At 37.7% G+C, this 22,541-nt stretch overlaps 2 protein-coding genes across 2 annotated transcripts; both read left to right on the top strand.

Moving 5' to 3' along the window:
* The first annotated feature begins 2,676 nt into the window (after positions 1 to 2,676).
* On the top strand, positions 2,677 to 13,873 carry LOC144643222 (uncharacterized). Its single transcript, XM_078502419.1, has 2 exons — positions 2,677 to 2,739; positions 12,344 to 13,873. The coding sequence occupies exon 2, from the start codon at positions 12,396 to 12,398 to the stop codon at positions 13,353 to 13,355; it is 960 nt and encodes a 319-aa protein (XP_078358545.1). The 5' UTR covers positions 2,677 to 2,739; positions 12,344 to 12,395; the 3' UTR covers positions 13,356 to 13,873.
* Positions 13,874 to 17,396: 3,523 nt separating this feature from the next.
* LOC144643209 (uncharacterized) lies at positions 17,397 to 22,369 on the top strand. The gene is made up of 2 exons (XM_078502396.1): positions 17,397 to 17,459; positions 20,669 to 22,369. Exon 2 carries the CDS (start codon positions 20,721 to 20,723, stop codon positions 21,930 to 21,932), a length of 1,212 nt encoding a protein of 403 aa, XP_078358522.1. The 5' UTR covers positions 17,397 to 17,459; positions 20,669 to 20,720; the 3' UTR covers positions 21,933 to 22,369.
* The last annotated feature ends 172 nt before the right edge of the window (positions 22,370 to 22,541 follow it).

The following is a 22,541-nucleotide window of genomic DNA, read 5'->3' as shown; positions in this document are numbered from 1 at the left end:
TCTGTCAGCACGTATAGCGTTATTTTTGAGCAGCGGATAAAATTTGAGAGAAAGATACGCCCGAGCACTTCGTGTTTCTGCTCGACTCGAAAAGATGAAAAAACAGATGCCGTGACACGAGGTGACGTGACGCGAAACAAAAACGTGCTGTGGAATGGGATGTGGTGTTAACTACAACACGTCACATGGCGAGCGTAATTATTTTTTTAACCGTAACTACATGTAACTCACAGCTGCTATCAGTAATGTCACAATTTCATTTAATTTGCCTTTCAATGTTTTCTTGCGTGAATGGGTCATTGATAGTTTTCTTTCTTCAAATAAGCGTTCAATAATGTGCCTTTGAATGTTTTATTTTTCCATGGGAATTGTGTCATTGATGGTTCGTGCTCTCAGGCTTCGAAGCACGAATTTTATTTCATCACGAAAGTGTATCCTTTGATCCTTTTTAGCATTAGGTAAATTTGTTTTGTGAAAATGTTTACTTTTCTGTCAGCACGTATAGCGTTATTTTGAGCAGCGAATAAAACTTGAGAAAGATGCGCGTTTCTGCACGACTCAAAAAGATGAAAAACGGATGACATGACACGAAGATAATGTGACGCGAAACAAAATCGTGCAGCATGAATGTTGTGTTTACTATGACGCGTCACATGGTAAGGGTAACTACAAGCTTATAGCTGCTATCAGTATTGTCACAATCTCACTTCATTTGGGAACGAGGTTGTAGGATAATTTGTTTTTGATTGACATGTGCTGAATGGCGTTTTAAAGAACCTTTCTGTCAGCACGTTCACCGTTAAGTGCATGAATTAATTGCAGTTTAATATCAGAATGGAGTGACGGAAACACGTCACTTCACGTTCGCGAATCATCACTACACCTCATTACCATTCGGTAAAAATAGGAAAATATAGGGCTGTGAACAGTCTAAATTACAGCATTTTATTCTAAATTTTGTACGTGCGACTTGATATCACTTCCTGACATAATAGTATTTGTCTACTAGTTGTACCTATCGGTAAGTGCCAACGAGCGAAATACTCATGTTTGTTCATAAGAACAGATATTGAATGGTTTTTGATAGAACTATATTTGAAATGTCCAAAATATGGTAAATTGTATTTTAGGTAATATGCGAAAAAAGTGCTATTTCTCTGGTGTTCATAAACGACACAGGCTTGATAGCCTGCGTAGCAGGCGCCGTAGTTTCCAGCGCGTGTATTTTAGCGATCGCGCACTCTTTTAAACACACTAAAAAACGTACACATATGTCTGCTACGCAGGCTACGGGTTTGACAGATTTTTATTCAAGTTAACATTACATTTGCCGTTAGAAGCAAAAAACTTTTGACTTTCTTGTGTGTATGACATGCAGTAATTTTAGTGAGCGTCGCTTTGTATTGATGTTATTCCTACGCGGAGCGAAAATGCGTGCCAAATAAAATATAAACGGTATTTGATTTGGAATGAATCATCGGTCAAACAATTACTATAAACACAACCAACACTAAAAGGAAGCATTTACCCGACTTCAGCATTCTCATAAGTCAAGAAAACTCTATTTGAAGTCAACAGTCCGCTTTTGATTTTCATGTCTCTCTTCGATCGTAAATCAAAGGACTCCAAAGTCGAAAGATTATTTCATCGCTTTGAAGACCTTGATGTTCATTTTTTCGGCGGTCGAATATTCTGTAGGGTATTCTCTTTCGATTTATAATTCCCTAAAGGTGTATTTATCGGTAAAGGGATGACTGACCACATTGAAAATTTTAACAGCGAGCCGCGTGGACGCCATTTTGGTCATTTGCTCTCTAGCAAGGAGTGAGAGACTGGGAACCAGTTGGGAAGAACAATACAACCCAAATATGGGGTTTACTTACACCCAAATATGGTCAAAAAAAAGTCCCTTACGCAGAACTTAAGATTTTTTCTGCCTAAACACTCATACGCACACGGCTCTATGATTCTGCCGCCTCGACAGCCTCGCCTCTTGGCTCGGCTGTCTCGTTGGCAATAAACCAGGACAAACAAATATTTCACGAAATTTCATTGAGTTTAATAAATTACGGTTTCCATGGAAACCGGTGTTTTTCGGGCTTGGCACTATATCTGAAAAATTTTCTGTTGGTGACCACTTTCATTGTGCTAAGTTTCATGCTTGTATCAAAAAGTGCACAATTCAATAAAAATTTCGAGCTAAGCCGCCGGACTAGTTGGTTTTTTCGTTACTTTGCTGCAAAGACATGGAATGGCATGGATTGCCGCATACAACACGCGCTTTGGCCGGTACGACAAGGGAATTCTTAAATGACAGTCGTCTTGTATTATTAAAATTTAGATCATCATAATACAAATATATAAATAATCAGGTTTTCTCATTTCAATTCGTGATCATGAGTTGAATGAGCTGAATGAGATCAGACACGGACAAGCTCTGCAGCCTGCAGATGACAATATTTCTGTTCACTGCTTTCTTACTTTGAGAAAACAGACGTCTCTTAATCATAATGACCATAATTTTTCCCAACTCGGAAGATGTCTAAGATGAAAACCTGCACCAATCGCAAATCAATTTTTTGAGTTTCCAGCTTTTCTGCGTTTCAGTGTTCCAGTGTTCCAGCTGTACTGTTATTGCAGGACAGTTGCAGGACTCCAGAGACTGGGCACCAGTGTACTCACTGTCATGGCGGCGTACATGTGATTTGTTGTGGAAGACGTTTTCGCTGTTTTCTTAAGGTAAGAAAGTCTATTTGAATACTTTTTTACATCTAGCTAAGCTATAGAGTACGTAATCTCATTGATCATTTCTAAAATAAGAAACTTTTGACCTGTCGTATAATTCGGTATTAGAGAGGTTAAGCATGACGTTTACGACAAACGGCAAACGGCAAAAATAATTCTGATTTTGCTCGCTTTTTCTTACTTAAATAAAGCCAGTCGAAAAATAGGAAAAAATCCCTTAATCACAGTAAATGCAAACAATTTCCCTAAATTGTACAAACGGCCAAAAACCAGACACCAAAAGTTCGATTTTTGCCGTTTGCCGTTTGCCGTAAACGTCATGCTTAACCTCTCTATTGTTTCTTGAACAGACCGGTTTCCCATACAAAATACCATTTATGTACTCGCTGGTTCATACACTGTATGGCGGTTCCTCTCCGCTCCAGTGCCGCAATATTTAATCTATTCTTTACTATTTTTGACATTTTTAAGCTTCAGTCTTGCTGGAAGTCGTTGTTAGGTTGTTTTGGTGCGAGTATAAAACAACCAGTATATTCTTCAGATTTCTTTCAGACCGAAGTCTCCAACGAAACCCGCGTCTTAATTTCTTCTCTTTATAACTCTCCAATTTAATTTTGAAACATTTGAAGCGAGGATAAATGCCGTAGCACCAATGTGTGCACCCAGTACTTAATATTTTTCTGAATGATCGTTGTTTTAGAACATTTTTTTAATTCACAGTCAAAGATCACGGACCAATGACCCATATGCGAAAATTGTTTATAACTTTCATTAGTCACTAAACCGAAAATTTGCAACTCTGCAACAAATTTCTTCGCAGATCCTGAAATCTATTGATCTATTAACCTGTTCTCCAAAAAACCACGTTATCCCGTTGCGTTTTATCTATGCACTAGCTTAGTGAACGCGACCATGTAATTCACGGACCCGCGAAAAGTTGAAATTTTAAGAAAGGCAAATTTACCTGTCTGTTGACAAGCGTGAATTTCGCATCGTAACTGACAGTAAAAAAGCTGAAAATTTAACATACCAAAGAAGAATAGTCAAAGAATCATTGAAAATATTCATTTTTCGCCGAAGTTTAGATATCGAGGAAATATTAAATCATATTCAAAAAAGTCGCGGACCAAGGACCTCACGGACCAAGGACCACATACTGTAAGCTCTTATACGATAAAAATCTCGTGAGGAAATAACTGAATTAATACATTACCCGCTTCTTCATTGTCATCGCCATTTGCTGTATGCTCTAGATAGTTCTCTTTCCGGCTGTCTTTCTTCGTTTCTTCTCTTCCTTGAGCTTCTTTTGTTTTCCTTCCTTCCTTCTGACAAAATCTCTCCTCCAGAATACGAGACAAAGGAGCGGAGTGACTCGAGCTCACTGGCAGGTATTTGAAGAACAATCTACATTGTAGAATTTACTACGAGTATACAGCTCGACAACAAACACTAAAATGCCAGAAGCTTTCACAAGTGAAGAAATACAATTCTTTACTTTGAAATCGACGATTTATTAAACTTCTTTATTACAATTCTTTACTTTGAAATCGACGATTTATTACCTTTGTCAACTGTTCAGCCACCTTGACTTCCTTTCGCAATTCTTCGACGAAGACAAGAGAATTTCGCGGAAATCCGCGCTAGTGCTAAAATTGGATCTGAGCCAACTAACCAATCAAACGCGCCAAATACTTGCCCCTTGGGAATTGTGATTGACAGGCTGAGCCGCCTGAACATATAGAGCGTTTTCACTCACGTGACCAGATTTCTCCATTGTCATGGCAACCGACTTTATCCGCCATTGTTCCATCGAAGCAGAGTTTGAGTAGCGTCACACAACAGTTAAAGCATAATTTACAGTTTTTCAACTACTTTAATGCGCAAAACAACTCATTTTACATTAATATTCTTTGCATTCTCGTCGGCTGTGGCAATAATACGGGAAAAAAGAAGGCCCAGTGGTAAAAAACTGAGTATTTTTCGTGTTCTACGTGTTATAGTCAACCAAGGCAAGTACGTGGAATACCTGACTACGGAAAGAGGAAGATGTATTTCTGCCATAAGTAGAGACAATTTAGCTGATGCTATATGTTAGAAAATGACCGAGTTAGCATAAAGCATTTCGAAGATAGAAGATCTGACACAGTATGTCCCAAGAAAACAAACTGATATCTGTTGGTAAGATATGAAGTGAACCAATCTTTCGCTACTCCACGAAATCCACAATAATCTAGTTTCTCACTCTAGATGTTATGATTTACAGTATTAAAGGCTTTACTGAAATCTTAAAATAATTATACCACAAGAAAGTTCGTTGCAGTCAATTGCATGTTGTATGTACTATCAAGTCGATGATGCTTAGAATGGCACGATCAGTGGAGTGTTTTCACAGAAACCAAACTGTTTGCAATAAATTACTTTCTTCTTTGCAAAGAGGTATAGTATTCTCTTATGCATCAATTTTTCCAACAGTTTATTGAATATGGACAGAATTGTCTAAACTTGTTTGTAAGGCCTAAACTTGTTTATAACACAGGGGTAACTTCAGCTTTTTTTTAAAATTCCTTGGGACAATTCCAGTAGAATTGAAAAGGAAGCATTTATTAAATGTAATTTCTCATAGTAAAGGCTTAGATATGGCATATTTAGTAGCTCTTAGGATGTTGATTGGTATACTAAAGGGTCCAGTAGACTTGCTGGCATTCAGTTTAATAATTTTATTTTCAATTTCCACAGTTGTTATGGGAAATAGAAAGAAATTATCCTGAGATGAAGGTGTGAGATACTGAAGGGGGGATTTATATACTCTACGAACACTTTTAGCCAAAAAATATCCAATATGAACAAAGAAAGTGTTAAAAGCACAATTTTGCCATTGACTTAGGATCCTTTTTTTTTAGCATCGTCAACAAGTAATTTAGTGGGAATAAATCCAGATCTGCATCTAAGGTTGACAAGTTGTCTTATCTCCTTCCAGTCGCCTTTCTTGGAATCAGACTTATTTACATTGAAGTGATTATTTTTATAGTTATTTTACTCACTTTTAGCAAGTGGTTATGCCTATTCCTAAAAGTTTAAATTTTGAATGATAATAAGTACGGTAGGTTTGGTTTTTTATATACTTCTTTAGAATGATAATTGAGTCGCTTAATGCAGTTGTCCATGGTTTGGATTTCATTTTGGATTCACGTTTAGAAATTTGTTTGTTAGGGATATGAACAACAACTATTTCTGAGATTCTAGTGTAAAAGGAATTAAACATTACATTAGGATCACTGAATATGATCTTGAATTAGAGCAGATTCATAAAAATAAAAATCGTCTCATTATTAGATCTTAATATTATTGGGAAGAGAAGAATATATTTTTTTTTACAATTAGGAAGTTAGGTAGATGATCAGTAAGATCATAAACAAGATTTCCACTTGAGGTGAGATGTTTCTGAGTGGTCAGTAATTCGGGTGGGTTGTAAAATGTGTGGTTGAAAACTAGAGGACCCCTAAGGTATTTAAAAAGTTTTCTGTATCTGCGTGAGAATCCAATTTAAGGAGGTCTAGATTGAAATCTCCCAAGGTAATGCAGAACTTATCCTTCCTATGAATCCTGTAAACTGTAGAGTTAAGATTATCCATAAAGTTTTGTATATAACCATTTGGGTGCAGATAAATCACACTACAGATCATGTTTCTTTGAGATCCATTTTGCATTTCTACCCATAAAGCCTCAAAGTCATCTGTTGTTTTTGTGAGTTCAGGACTATTTGTAAATAACTGAATGATCTGCCTTGATACAAAAACCAACTCCTCCAGCATTTGAAAGACTGGGTTGGAAAGTAAATGAATAACCTGGTATTTAAACATTGGGCAAACAGTTTTGGTCAACGTTTAGCTTAATCCCAGGAAGGCAAATATATTAACTCAGACAACATTTGCTGCAAATTATCGAAGTTGGCTGACAAGTTGTTGATATGTTTCTGCCCCTTGAAACAATAGAAACAGAGAAAGGGCGAATCAAACTTAAAGCCACAACATGAAAGTTTTTCCTTTATTCCTATTTTGATTCCATGCCTCGATGTAAAACAGAACTCTTGTGATATGCGAGCCACATTTGCCTTGTCCCGCCATACACTGTACCATTTTGATGGGTTATTATTGAAAGCGTAACATTTGAATCGTTCATTCTTTGCGAGAACGATGAACTTTTTGCCTATTTTATACTCTTTAACGCTATTTACAAACCCTGAATAAGTTGATTATACACCTGTGTGAACTTCTGAAAGATTGGTCCTTACTGTAATTATGAGCCGGTTTCTAGCACTCAAAACGACAGCAAATCCATAGATTTGACGGGAGGCAAGCATTCTGGATCGTATGTTTTATCCGGAATTATTACAGGATCCATTCCAACACAAGAAATCTCATCAGAGTAGGTTTCTTCATGTGGGGATCGAGGTTGTTCACATAATCCGAGAGGGAATATACCGCCATGATGGAAAAGTGGAACACCAATATGGCGTCTCAAATTTCCCGCGAAAAATGTGACGTCACGTGAAAACGTGAAAACGCTCTATAGGCTCGCTCCGCGTTTAAACATATTTAGCTTCTTGGAGCCAAAATAAAGTTGTCCCGGGTAGGCGAGTTATCCCTAGCAGAGCGTTAACAAGGCGCTAGGGTTACCCTGGCGCTCAGCTAGGGTTACCCTAGTGCAAGGGTAACCATAGCTGCCTTATAAACACGTTGATGAAAAAAAGAAGAAATGTGGGAGCGCTAGGGTAACCCTCCTGCTAGGGTAACCCTAGCACTAGGGTTACCCTACCTGCTTGTACACAGGCCCTAAACATATGGTGTAGTATGGGTAACGGTCTTAGAGTACCAGTGGGACACTCCCACCTTAAAATCTGAAAAGTTCCTTTTGGGATTCAGTATAATACACCATCATCAGTAATTCACAAGACACAAAATTACGCCTTATGGCTTATGCAGGTGCCAATGCAACTAAATTTTTCCATTTGGCAACCAAATCCTGAGAATAACTAGCCAAATTGGCGAGAAGAATTTGCATTATTATCCTCAGTCAAACCACATCCAATCATACATTTCATCAAGTACTGCATAATTCGAAAAAAAAACACTACCTTATTGTTACTTAATTTTGCAGGACTTAATTTTTTGCGAATTTCAAAAAATCGCGAAATTAAAGCCCGTGAAAAAAGATTCTTGCGAAAAAAAACAATGCGAACTTTAATACCCTTCTATACAGTTCGTTATAATTAATCAACGTTACGGTCAGTTTACTGGTATAGTCGTCAAACTTGCTCTACTTTGTTACAAAGGAATAAGTCAAACTGTTTTAAGTTTCGTTTTGTTATATGGTTTTGTTCAGCGTGTCATTAGAAACTGTTACTTTGGAAAATTGAAATCAGTGTTGCCAATTTTAAGACTTACTTTTTGTTAATACATACCAGTATTTTGACAATTTTCGCGAAATTTGTTTCATTTAAACATATTTTTTTGGCCAAAACGCGAAATTTAAGTACCGCGAAATATGCCTGTTCCATTTTCGCGAAATAAAGTTCCCGCGAAAATAAGTAACAATAAGGTACATGATAAAATCTTGCTTATCCAAAGGTCTAACATCTCAGATAAACATTATTTGAAGGTGATTGACCTGTCAGAAAAACCTTAGAAAATCTCTTTCATGCATAGGCGTATGAGGCGGGGGGGGGGGGGGGGCGAGGGGGGGGTGCAGCCCCCCCAGTGCCAAAATTTTTCGGGCAAAATGCTTGGAATTCGGGCAATAAGCCTAGAGAAAAATAGAAAATAAGCCGAAAAGTTTAGTCAACATTACGTTCAAAACAAATTACATCAACAGGAAAAGTATTGAAATATACCGAACTTTGTGGTTCAAAAGTCCAAATTTGTCATCGATCTGCTTTCGTTTCCCGTCGCAAATTGCTATAATCATGTTCGATTTTTCTCGCAAATTCTGCATGACCCCTCGGTTTGATTCAGTTGCAATCAGCGTTTCCATAGCTTGAGCGTTTGCGCACGGTGGATTTAGTGCAAGACCTTGAAACAAAGCTGTTTAAAAATGTAATGAAGCTAATGCTTTCGACTCACAGACAAATGTTTAGTTCTCAGGGCTAGCTTAAAACTTCAACAATTTTTTTTTTTTAAACCCATTCATCCCTGAATGTTTTACACGCTTTTCTATTACTTTCAAATGGGGGGAAAACAATGTAAATTGGCTCCCCAGCATTAATTAAATTTTTGCTGAACTAAAATGAATAAATAAAAAAATTCCGAAAAAGGATTCAGTGTATTGACACCTTCGGACGACGCCATGGAATTAATAAAAGAACTTAAAGCAAGCAGGCGAAGTTTGTACACAACTATTTCAATGCACGTTTTATTTTCTATTTTATATGCATCTTTTTTCGGCTCTTAACCCATGACATTTTTTTCGGGCAAAAAGGTCTCCGCCCCCCAGGACCGAAGGTGCCCGTAGGCCTATGCTTTCATGTTGTTTTTAATTGAGCGACATTATTACCGACAGGCAACTTCCTTTCTCAGTTTCAACTTAGCTATGAAAACAGTCATAAAAAATTTACTTTCTGTATTTGGTGTTTCGTGTTGTATTGGAGTTTATGAGGCAAAATGGCTCAATTCAGAATGTTTAAATCCATTTATGAAGTCAAAAACATCGTTGAGCGTTTGCTCGATGCATGATCATTGCATATGTTGTACATTCACCCACATTAATAAGGTCAGGGGTGTCTTCGCGCACTTCATGTAAGGTCACCAAAAGTCTTCCTAGTTCTTGTGCCTCATGAAGCGTGCACAAAAAGCCATTCAAGATTGAAATAAATGCAAATAAGGTGAAAACAATACCTTCTAGAGGGTCAGTCTAGTAAAATGGCAGAGTATTTATTTTTTGGCAACCAAATTTTTGGATTTGGCTACCATTCAAAAGTATTTAAGAGCCAAGTGGCTACCAGAAAAAAAGTTAACTTCGTGCCCTGAATTCAGTGCTTAACTTTGGCCCTACCAATAAGAATTGAGGTATTAATAGGCCCCCACACAGCAATTTTTCCTTGAATTGCAATTTTATGCTGTGTCAACTTTTGTTTTAAATGGCATTGAATGTTTGAAAATCTAGTAAACAGTGTACAGTATTGTGAAAAAGTAAATGCAAAGGAAATTTGTCAAAATTCTCAAATGGTTTTCGGGGCTTTGCAAGGAAATAATGCTACAAGCAAAATTTCCACCACATTTCCTCATACTTTCAAGGCCCCCTTTGTTTGAAACAAGCAAAATTTCAAATGATAATTTGTAATGAATGGTAATTTACCACAAACTTTTGAGCGATTTGATGTGTATGATTTAAGGGCCCACTGACCTATATATTTGGAGCCATTGCTAGGGACATTCACGCTTATATTGTTTGAGCAATTTTTCTTGTTTAGGTATGGTTGAATTTTTTACTCAGTTCAGAACGTAAATATGACCAATGAAGAAAAAGTCTATAATTTTTTATTTTGTGCATGTTATCAGAAAATCATTCATGGATTCATGATCTTTGTTCATTTTTGTATCTTGGTAAGTGTGGGTTTCATTTCATTATGGAAAATATTTTTTAAAGAGATTTCAAATATTGATTTGTCCATAAATTTTTTATTAATTATGATTTAAGCAAATGCATACTTAGTTATATTCCAAACCCAGGTTGGACAACAACAACAACAACAACCATTTTATTTTGCCAAATTAAATAGAAGATAAATTACAGCATAATATAAATTAACTAGAATAGGCAAAAAAAAAAACTACTCAGAATAGAAATAAACTAAACGAGCTGAGTAGTTAAAAAAAAATTTAATTGCTTTGACAAGGTTGTACATAAAAGAAGACAAAAGTAAATAAGACAAGTACTAAGTAATTAAGTACCATGCAGAAAAGAAAAAAAATATAAAATGAAATAAAAATAAATAAGTACAATGTAATTAAGTATGTATAAGTGATAATTTAATTTAGAAAAGTAGGGAAAAAAGGGAACATGGGAAAAAAGAAAGAAAAACAGTACCAGTTAATGTTTGAACTAAAATTTGTTAATATTAGTTTAATACGAGCGAAAAGAAAATTAAAATACTAAGCCAGCATTAACCATAAGTACTTAAATAACGCTTTTTCATAGTTTGCTTAAATGAATGAAGAGATAGACTTTTTAGTTCTTCATCCAAGTTATTCCAGATGGAGGGACCAGAAAAGTGTAAATTAAATTTGCCATAATTAGTTCTAACACGATTGATATAGTAGGTTAATTTTGATGCTAGCCTAGTATTATAACTGTGTTTAGATGATATACCTAAGAAGAAATTGTCGAAGGCTTTAGGTTGGAAGAATATAACATCGAAAAAAACTGAATCAAATTAAGACCGCTGAGTATATAGATTTTTTCTGCAAATGGGAAGTCATTTTGTTAACGCATGCCCAATTCATCTGACAAAAGAACAGTGCGCGCACTAGACTGTAGGATATTGGTGCACAAACGTGTGTTAGGCTTTTAAAATATTCAAAACATTTTTACTGTGACACCTCTTTGCGTGACACAAAACGAAAAATTTCCTTTTGGCCAACTTCAGGGCCCATTTTCTCAGAAACCAATAGAAAGATCATTGAAGCTCGACACACTTTGGTAGCCTATCAAGTGCTGATTGATATATTGCAGTTTGTTTTGATGTAAGAGATAATGCGGATGGGGGTAATTCAGCTAAGCGAACCTCGTCAGTTTCAAGTTTGAAGGCTTGTGCACGCTAACTGAAGCTATAAATTTCCAAGATTTTTTATATTTGGAATTTGCATTTCATAGCCTTTCCATAGATATATAGTTTTCCATGGTTTCACCAAAAATGACACGCATACGAAACATTTTCTGAAAGGCACCCAAAAAAGTAGAATGTTTGATTAAGCAATATTGTCTTGGTTAAAAATTATGGATAATAAACCTGTTTTACATTTTAGAAGAAGTAAAATTTTGCACCATATTATCTCAATAAACATACATGGAAATGTAGCCTAATGCTGGCAGCAAATCCCACAAAATTCAGAGTTCCCAAAGCCGGTGAAACGCTGATATAATGAAGTGCAGAGGGACTGGAGATTGGGAAATGTGTTCATTATAACATGAGTTTGTTAATCATGGGGTCTGTTTCAATACATTTTTAACTCAATACTGTAAGTAACCTCAAATGAAGCAGGTCAGAAGAATATGCAAACAATAGCCACTATTCTGTTCCTAGAAGTGATCAGTTTTCCAAGTGCGAAGGTTGAGGAAAACTGTCATTTTTAGGGAACAGATAATGAGCAAGGATAAATATCAGTGTTTTTGAAGCCAAAAAGAGGCTATTATGTTTATTATCAAATTCCGCCCCCCCCCCCCCCCCTTCCACGTATTTCTTGAGACGCGGCAGTACCTGAAACCTCTTGCATTACAGTCACATCTACCTGGCCCCCATCCACTGACCTAGCCTTTGACATAAACTTGTACTGATATACTAAGTGCAAAACCTTATTTCAAATTTTCGTTGTCATTTCCACAGAAATACAAAGAACATCTATCTTGACAACAAAGTTAACTGAAGAGCCAACGTGATGTCTCATTACAATGTCAAGTGCAACACACCTGTTAGTGAAGAAGAAAATGTTCTTCAACATGAAGTGGCAAGGGAGGTGGCGCATGTGTGCCAGCATTGTGGTCGGTCCTTTAAGAGAAAATCGGCTTGCAAGCAACATGAACGAACACACAGTGGAATAAAGCCATATATGTGCAAGCACTGTGACAAGTGCTTTAGCTGTTCATCATATTGCAAAAGGCATGAACAAACGCACACAGGAGTAAAGCCGTACAAATGCAAGCATTGTGATAAGAGCTTTAGCTTTTCATGGGCTTGCACGATACATGAACGAATACATACAGATGTGAAGCCACACAAATGCAGGCATTGTGACAAGTGCTTTCGCCAGTTAGCAAACTGCAAGGTACACGAACAAACACATACAGGAGTAAAGCCATATACCTGCAAGCATTGCAATATGTGCTTTAGCCAGTTATACCAATGCAAGGTACATGAGCGCACACATACAGGAGAAAAGCCATATACATGCTTGCATTGTCAAAAGTGCTTTAGCGATTCATCGATCTTTAGGAGGCATGAACGAACACACACGGGGGCGAAGCCATATTCATGCAAGTATTGTAGTAGGTGCTTTATCAGCTCATCAAATTGCAAGATACATGAACGAACACATACAGGAGAGAAGCCGTATGCATGCAAGCATTGCAAAAAGTGCTTTAGCCAATCATCAACATGCAAGGTGCATGAGCGCACACATACAGGAGAAAAGCCATATACATGCTTGCATTGTCAAAAGTGCTTTAGCGATTCATCGATCTTTAGGAGGCATGAACGAACACATACAGGAGTAAAGCCTTTTACATGTAAGCATTGTAATAAGAGCTTTTCCCAATCGACACATTGCAAGATACATGAAAAGCAACACTGTAACGCGGGAAAAGTGTTTAAAATGGCAGTAGTATGTGAAGTGCCTTAAACAAGGAAGACATCTTCAGAACCGACAGCAACTCTTGTGGCACTAAGTCCCGTATTGTCTTCGTTAATGAAAGAAAATTTAGGCTAAGTTAAAGACCTTACCTTTGGATTTGTCAGGAGGAATTTAAGGCCCGGGCCAAACGTCGAACTCCACATGAGTTGAACCTAAAGCAAATGACCAAAAACAATAGGTTTTGCTCATTTGCATAACCATTAGTTTGGACTTATGTGAATGTCGACGTTTGGCCCGGGTCTAAGAGTGAGGCATGTTTGTTCAACATTACGATGATCTTTTGAGATAAAAACGCTTAATAATATAAATCTTATAAGTGTATGGTAAGCTCTAAATATCTACAAATCGTTTTTGCAAAAGTTATTGGTTCTTTCCTCTTTAATACCAGAAAACAATTAATGTATTTTCTTCAGTATGGTTAACTCAAGTGCATATGAATAGGAAATATATGCAAAAATGTTACTTAAGTTATTGCAGATGTTAGGTGTTGATCAATAAAATTATGTTATAATAAAAGATGGAGCTCAGTTCCAAGCTATAGGTGTGCTCATTGGTTCAATGTGCTCAGAATTTCTGGGCGAATCCCGATTTCTCGAACCGAACCGGCGAGGGAAACTTCGAAACTTGACTTGAAAAATAAGGAATTTGAGAAATCAGAACACAATCGCAGTAGTGAAGCAAATCCAAGGAAACGACTTTTTGTTCGAGTTATCGGGGATACGAGAAATCTGGATCCACCGTGCAGTGAAAGCCAGTAATTTAGCGGAACAACTCTCACTCCCTAAATGAGGAGGGAGAGGCGTTTATTTCACATTAATTTAATAACGTCAACAGAACAAATAAGATGCGTTGTTTGCTCGCGGATTACGATAGAAAACAGAGTTTGCTTATTTCCCTTTGAGAGTAAGATTTCTAAGCAGTTTTATGCAATTTTACAGCAAAAGAAGTATCTTAATAACATATTTAAAGGGGAAAATTTGTTAAATAACAAGGATTTCTTTAACTGAGAAATTGTGAAGATATCAAAGACGTCATGTTTGCTGACGAGTTTTGTAATGTTTTAATGCAAAATGAGCCGAAAGTTAAAATGTCTTCAGATGTTCCCGCAAACTTCGTAAATCATTGGAAACATTCGTATTGCCTTTGAACAACAGTCGGATAATAATTCAGGGATCTTTGGTCTGGAAATTGCTCAAAATGCAACAAGTTGCTCGAGAGGAAAAAAGTTGCTCGAATCATGAAAAGTTGCCAAAAAGTTGCCGAACAACTCGTGGAAAGCCCTACTCGTGAGCACCCGCGCTGGTTTTTAAATGGAGGAAATAATTCGAAAACTCTTTGAGTGCTACAATGAAAATTTGCCAAAACTGGCACTTATTCCTCACACAGATGTTGCTGCGCTTAAGGTCGCGGGGGACACCTAAGGCTCATCATTATACATTTATTTAAAGCGTATGCACGAAGTACAACGACTCACATCGACAACTTTACGAGATATTTATGACTGGAGAAAAATATGGGCGCGTGCGCGTGATTTGTAAAAAATCCCTGTTTCTTTGATATTTTAACCAATTTAAAACAACACTTAGCGATATATGTTCATATAGATTGTAGGAAGTCTTTGAGCTTATTTTTATTTAAATTTGACTATTTCTGCAACTAGTGTACTCAGAGTAGTCACAAAAATATTCGGCATAAACAATCATGTCCTTTTTGAAAACGCATTGTTCTCACCATAAAAGCGTGGAATATAATTACCATAATTACATCTCTCCTTGGCAAAATGATCGTATTTAGGTCGGGACACCTTCGGAAATCTCAAAGTTTGGACTTTTCCGACAATTTTGTGGCAGAGAATACAGTGCGGATACAGAACTTCATGACTTGCCACTGCAGATAGGTAAACTATGAATACTGTAGTGTGTCATAACAGAAGCGGAATTTTAAAAGAGCGCTTTTAGAAAGAGGTAGAAGACATTAAATTCAAATTTGCGCACTTAAACCGCCATAATTTGCTGGCAAACTTTAAATTAAAAAATCCGCTTCTGTTATGACACTCTAGAGGTACTGACTGATTAGTTTTTGACAAAATCGCAGTGTGCTGTCTTCTACTCGTTCCGCAAACTCTGCCACAAAATCATGTTTTTCCCAATTTGGCACTAACGAGGCTATAACATCGCCGTAAAATACAATCTACCAAATAAAAGATGACATTCACAATCTTTCATCATTTCGTTATGTCTCTGTAAATTTTGAGCTTAATCGCACCCATAACAGCCGAGAAATAAGCGTTTTAAAAGATGCAGGTCAAGCAAAATTTCCCTTCATGAATTTATTCATGCTGTTGGTATCCCCCGCGACCTTAATGCTGTACCTAGTTTAATAGTAGTTGAAGTTGAATTGCTGTGCGCAATGTTGCAGAAGTATTAAGTGATACTTCGGACAATAAGGTGCATCACGCGTTAAGGAGTGAACACGTGGTGCAATTCAAATTATGGCGCGCCAGCCTAGTCCCTAGGCGTTCTCCCCCTGTCTTACGCGAGCGCGAGGTTGGCCTACCGGCCTGGGAACGGGTCAAAAAAATTTCGTTCCAAATCAGTAAGTGGTTGGTTGTTAAATGTCAACCGTGACAAATTTTTCGCTTGGTATTCCACCAAGCCAAAATATCCTCAGTGACGTGAAACATCAGGTGAGAAATCTGACTGAAATTGCAAAAACATCTCAGCGGCGTGAAAGAAAAACCGCTACTATTCGCATTTCATACGCATGCAGTCATTGATATTTAAATCTTTCTACACAGAAAACAAAACTTTGGGTGACGTCTTTCCTACCAACAGCTTGATTGACACAGAATTGCAACTGAACGTTTCCAGGCACCCACGGGCCACGGCTATGCCGTGAAATAAAAGTGCCGACATTCTTCCCGGGGGGGGGGGGTACTCCCTATAATGGCCTATACGGGGAGGCTCCGCCCGAAAGGGGAACCTTTTTCAGGCTACAGGTATATAAAAGGGTAGGGATTTCACGAGTTTAAGTATATGAAAGGGTATGGAAATCTGTCATTTGGCTATTTAAAAGGACCTTTTATTAAAATATTTCAAACAGACGCAATTTATTGCTGTATTATTTTAATTTATTAAGCGCTACCAGTTGATGGGCTCCTGGCGCTACATAAAAACGACAAGAAAACGTCCTATTTTAAGTACACGCCATGTCTCTTAGGTTTATGAAAGGGGTACCTTTTTCAGTTAAAGGTGTACGAAAGGGTTACAATTTCTGTCAAAAATGGTATATAAAAGGGTAAGGGGTTAGAACTTGGGGCGGAGACTCCTCGTATAAAACTTTTTTGAGTACCTCCCCTCCCGGGCATTCTTCCCACTGGCAAAACCTAAAGTAAGCAGTGCCTAGCATGGTCTTGATCTTTTCTTTACTTTGCTGCAGAGAGATGGAATGATTTGCCACATACAACACACGCTTTGGGTGGTACGACAAGGGAGTTATTAAGTAACATTCGTCGTGTTTAATTACAAATTTAGATCATCATGATACAAATATATAAATTATAAGGTTTTCTCTGCCTCGTCCCCAGGCGCCGATTGGCCGGACGTTGAGGCGGTACGGCGGGAAAACAGGGAGCGCGGGGATTGATGGTTAGGGAGCGAGCCGCTTCCCCGTCTGCATCAGGCCCAGAACGCCAAGCGAACCGTGCACGTCAGTCCCACAACACCAAGCGAACCGTGCACGACCAAAGACGAGGACGCCTGGGGACGAGGCAGAGGTTTTCTTATTTCAACTCTTGATCATAAGTTGAATGAGCTGAATGAGATCAGACACGGACAAGCTCACCACTTTTTAAACAGACGTATATTACACATATTTCTTCCTAACTCGGAATATGTCTAACAGTAAGATGAGAACCTGCACCAATCTCACATCACTTTTTTGGGTTTTCCGGCTTTCCCACGTTCCAGTGTTCCAGCTGTACTGTTATTGCAGGACAGTTGCAGGACTTCAGAGACTGGGCACCAGTGTACTAACTGTCATGGCGGCGTACATGTGACTTGTTGTGGAAGACGTTTTCGTTGTTTTCTAAAGGTAAAAGCGTCTATTTGAATACTTTTTTACATCTAACTAAGCTATAGAGTATATCACCTCATTGATCATTTTTAAAATGAGAAACTTTTGACCTGTTTACTCGTACAATTCGGTCTTGTTTCTTGAACAGTTCAGTTTCCCAGTTCAGTTTCCCATACAAAATATCATTTATTTTCTCGCTGGTGCATACACTGTATGGCGGTTCCTGTCCGCTCCAGGAGCCCGTTTCTCGAAGGTCCCGAAAAGTTTTCGCACCCGAAAGGCTATGGCAAAATCTCAAACCTTATAATTACAAAGCTGTTTTATATAATTCCATGATATTTTTCATATGAACAGTGGTTTCCTTCATACAAAGTTTCAGGCCTATACACTTGTCTGTTTTTAAAATACAGATAATTTAAAATGGCTTTAAGGACCCGAAAAGCTTTCGGGGCTTTTGAGAAATGGCCCCTAGGGCCGCTATCCGCTCCACAACTAATCAGTTGCTTGAAGTATTTAGCCTCGACAAAGTTTCCCTGAAAATTACATTTCAAAATTGGTATGCAGGCAGTACAGCAAATTTGCTGACCCCTGGCTGGTAACAAATTAATAACTAAGAAAGCATTGAAAAATACTGATAGCTTTAGGACAGGGGAGAGACTTTCAGTGTTTAGCCTAAATATATGGTCTAGTATAGGTTACGGGTCTTAGATAACCAGTGGGACCACAGGGGGCCCAGGCTCACGCTTTGAAAACTTGGTCAAAATGGCGGCTTCAAAATTATAAGGTTTTGTATGAAACATTATAGGAAAAAAGAGTCTAGATTTGTATGCAAGGCAAAATTATCCTGTGGGAGCTTGGGCCAGTGTACATGTGTAAGGCAGAGCACCCTTGACAGGCACATTTGCCTCCTTCCCCTATGGGAAAAAAGTATTGTCGCTCCGACAATTATCACCCAATCACAGCGTGAGGCTGCACGTGAAAGTCTTGGCTAATTAAAAATGCATCCACTCTCTCTGGTTCAAGGTGTTGGAGAAAGCCAAAAGTTTGCAAACCTTGGTCATTTTTCCCGTATTCTTAAATCGCGGAGAGTGGTAGGCAAATCAAAAATTTGCTGCAGTAAAAGAATGGTCTTCAAACTATGCCCATGCAAAGTTTTGGAGTGAGTGGATCAAATTAAAAGCAATTTTTGGCTCATTTGTGTCGAACAGTGGTGTTTATCTAGCATAGGAAGTGTTCTCCCTTGCATATATTTAGGTAAGAGTAAACTTATATTAAAAATATCGGTTAAATAGGGTTTAAATGCTTTAGAACAGTCAAGAAACGTCACATAGACAACTAGCAGATTATTATATAATTCTTTCGATATGATTTTTTTCTATAATGTTTCATACAAATCCTTATAATTTTGAAGCCGCCATTTTGACCGAGTTGTCAAAGCATGAGCCTGAATTGCAATTTAATGCTGTGTCACGTTTTTGTTTTGAATGGGATCGAATGTTTGAAAATCAAGTTAACAGTGTACAGTATTGTGAAAAAATAATGCAAACGAAATTTGTCAAAATTCTTTGCTTTTTGGGCTTTGCAAGGAAATTTTGCTACAAGTGAAATTTTCACCACATTTCCTCAAACTTCCAAAGCCCCTTTTGTTTGAAACGAGCAAAATTTCAAACGATAATTTGTGGTGCATGGTAATTTACCGCAAACTTTTGAGAGATTTGATGTGTATGATTTAAGGGCCCACTGACCTATATTTTTGGACCCGTTGCTTGGGACATTCACACTTTTAATTTTAAAATTAAAATTAAAATTGTTTTAGCAAGTTTTCTCGTTTAGGTATGGTTGAATCTTTTACTCATTCCATAACGTAAACATGAGGTCATTGGGCAATGCCCATGATCACATGAGCAATAAAGCAAAAGTCTAGATTTCAAATATTGATTTGTCCATAAATTTTTTGTTAATAATGATTTAAGCAAATGCATACTTAGTTATATTCCAAACCCAGGTTGAAAAAATATAACATCGAAAAAAACTGAATCAAATTACCGTAAGACCGCTGAGTATATAGATTTTTTTTGCAAATGGGAAGTCATTTTGTTAACGCATGCCCAATTCATCTGACAAAAGAACAGTGCGCGCTCTAGACTGTAGGATATTGGTGCACAAACGTGTGTTAGGCTTTTAAAATATTCAAAATATTTTTACTGTGACACCTCTTTGCGTGACACAAAACGAAAAATTTCCTTTTGGCCAACTTCAGGGCCCATTTTCTCAGAAACCAATAGAAAGATCATTGAAGCTCGTCACACTTTGGTAGCCTATCAAGTGCTGATTGATATATTGCAGAATGTTTTGTTGTAAGAGATAATACGGATGGGGATACTTCAGCTAAGCAAACCTCGTCAGTTTCAAGTTTGAAGGCAAGTGCACGCTAACTGAAGCTATAAATTTCCAAGATTTTTTATATTTGGATTTCACATTTCATAGCCTTTCCATAGATATATAGTTTTCCATGGTTTCACCGAAAATGACACGCATTCGAAACATTTTCTGAAAGGCACCCAAAAAAGTAGAATGTTTGATTAAGCAATATTGTCTTGGTTAAAAATTATGGATAATAAACCTGTTTTACATTTTAGAAGAATTAAAATTTTGCACCATATTATCTTAATAAACATACATGTAAATGTAGCTTAATGCTGGCAGCAAATCCCACAAAATTCAGAGTTCCCAAAGCCGGTGAAACGCTGATATAATGAAGTGCAGAGGGACTGGAGATTGGGAAATGTGTTCATTATAACATGAGTTTGTTAATCATGGGGTCTGTTTCAATACATTTTTAACTCAATACTGTAAGTAACCTTAAATGACGCAGGTCAGAAGAATATGCAAACAATAGCCACTATTCTGTTCCTAGAAGTGAACAGTTTTCCAAGTGCAAAGGTTAAGGAAAACTGTCATCTTTGGGAAACAGATAATGTGCAAGGATAAATATCAATGTTTATTTTTGAAGCCAAGAAGAGGCTATTATGTTTATTATCCAATCCCCCCCCCCCCCCCCCACATCCATGTATTTCTTGGGACGCGGCAGTACACTGTACCTGAAACCTCTTACATTACAGACACATCCACCTGGCCCCCATCCACTGACCTAGCTTTTGACATAAAATTGTACTGATATACTAAGTGCAAAACCTTATTTCAAATTTTCGTTGTCATTTCCACAGAAATACAAAGAACATCTATCTTGACAGCAAAGTTAACTGAAGAGCCAACGTGATGTCTCATTACAATGTCAAGTGCAGCACACCTGTTAGTGAAGACGAAAATGTTCTTCAAGATGAAGTGGCAGGGGAGGTGGCGCATGTGTGCCAGCATTGTGGTCGGTCCTTTAAGAGAAAATCGGCTTGCAAGCAACATGAACGAACACACAGTGGAATAAAGCCATATATGTGCAAGCACTGTGACAAGTGCTTTAGCTGTTCATCATATTGCAAAAGGCATGAACAGACACACACAGGAGTAAAGCCATATTCATGCAAGCATTGTGATAAAAGCTTTAGCGTTTCGGCAGACTGCAGGATTCATGAGCGAGTCCATACTGGAGTGAAGCCTTATAAATGCAAGCATTGCGACAAGTGCTTTAGCCAGTCAGCAAACTGCAAGCAACATGAACGAACACATACAGGAGAAAAGCCATATATGTGCAAGCACTGTGACAAGTGCTTTGGCCATTTACACCATTGCAAAAGGCATGAACAAACGCACACAGGAGTTAAGCCGTACAAATGCAAGCATTGTGATAAGAGCTTTAGCTTTTCATCGGCTTGCACGATACATGAACGAATACATACAGATGTGAAGCCACACAAATGCAAGCATTGTGACAAGTGCTTTCGCCAGTTAGCAAACTGCAAGGTACACGAACAAACACATACAGGAGTAAAGCCATATACATGCAAGCATTGCAATATGTGCTTTAGCCAGTCATACCAATGCAAGGTACATGAACGAACACATACAGGAGAAAAGCCATATCAATGCAAGTACTGTAACAAGTGCTTTAGCCAAATAACAACTTGCAGGGAACATGAACGAACACACACGGGGGCGAAGCCATATTCATGCAAGTATTGTAGTAGGTGCTTTATCAGCTCATCAAATTGCAAGATACATGAACGAACACATACAGGAGAGAAGCCGTATGCATGCAATTATTGCAAAAAGTGCTTTAGCCAATCATCAACATGCAAGGTACATGAGCGAACACATACAGGAGAAAAGCCGTATGCCTGCAAGCATTGTCAAAAGTGCTTTAGCAATTCATCGACGTTTAGGAGGCATGAACGAGCACATACAGGATTAAAGCCTTTTATATGTAAGCATTGTAATAAGGGCTTTTCCCAACCGGCACATTGTAAGAGACATGAAAAGCAACACTGTAACTCGGCAAAGGTGTTAAAAATGACAACAGTAAGCGAAGTGCCTTAAACAAGGAAGACATCTTCAGAAACAAACAGCAACTCTTGTGGCACAAAGTCCCGTATGTTGTCTTCGTCAGTGACTAAAGAAAATTTAGGCTAAGTTGAAAACCTCACCTGTTGGATTTGTCAGGAGTAATTTAAAAGAGAGGCGTGTATCGTCCATCTTTACGATGATCTTTTATCTTTAAATATGACCCTTGCTTTTCTTCAAATCGTTTTTATAAAAGTTTTTGGTTATTTCTTCTGAAGTACCAGTACCCCTTCAATGTATTTTCTTCTTTGGGTATTAAGCCTTGTAAAACTTCTCATTATTTAAAAAAAAAATAAGTTGTTAATGGTTTTGTGTTTCACTAAAGTGCAGATGAATAGCAAATAAATGCACAAATAATATTAAAGAAATTGCAGATTTTACTGAGGTGTTGATTATGAAGTTATAATAAAAGATGGAGCTTTAATTTCCAATCTTTAGGTGTGCTTATTGGTTCAATGTCCTCAGAATTTTTTTCAGGATCATACTGGGCGAATCTTGATTTCTCAAACTTCACGGCAGGGGAAACTTTGAAACGACTTGAAAAATAAGGAATTTGAAAAATCAGGGAACAATTGCAGTAGTGAA

This window comes from Oculina patagonica, chromosome 2 (genome assembly GCF_052425735.1).
Source record: "Oculina patagonica isolate OP01 chromosome 2, crgOcupat, whole genome shotgun sequence".
Classification (NCBI taxonomy): Eukaryota; Metazoa; Cnidaria; class Anthozoa; order Scleractinia; family Oculinidae; genus Oculina; species Oculina patagonica.
Note: the sequence above shows the minus strand (reverse complement) of the source record. Positions and strands in the feature narration are given on the sequence as shown.

Excerpts from the sequence above, each read along its gene's own strand:
- LOC144643222 (XM_078502419.1), top strand. The coding sequence starts at position 12,396 with ATGTCTCATTACAATGTCAAGTGCAACACACCTGTTAGTGAAGAAGAA.
- LOC144643209 (XM_078502396.1), top strand. The coding sequence starts at position 20,721 with ATGTCTCATTACAATGTCAAGTGCAGCACACCTGTTAGTGAAGACGAA.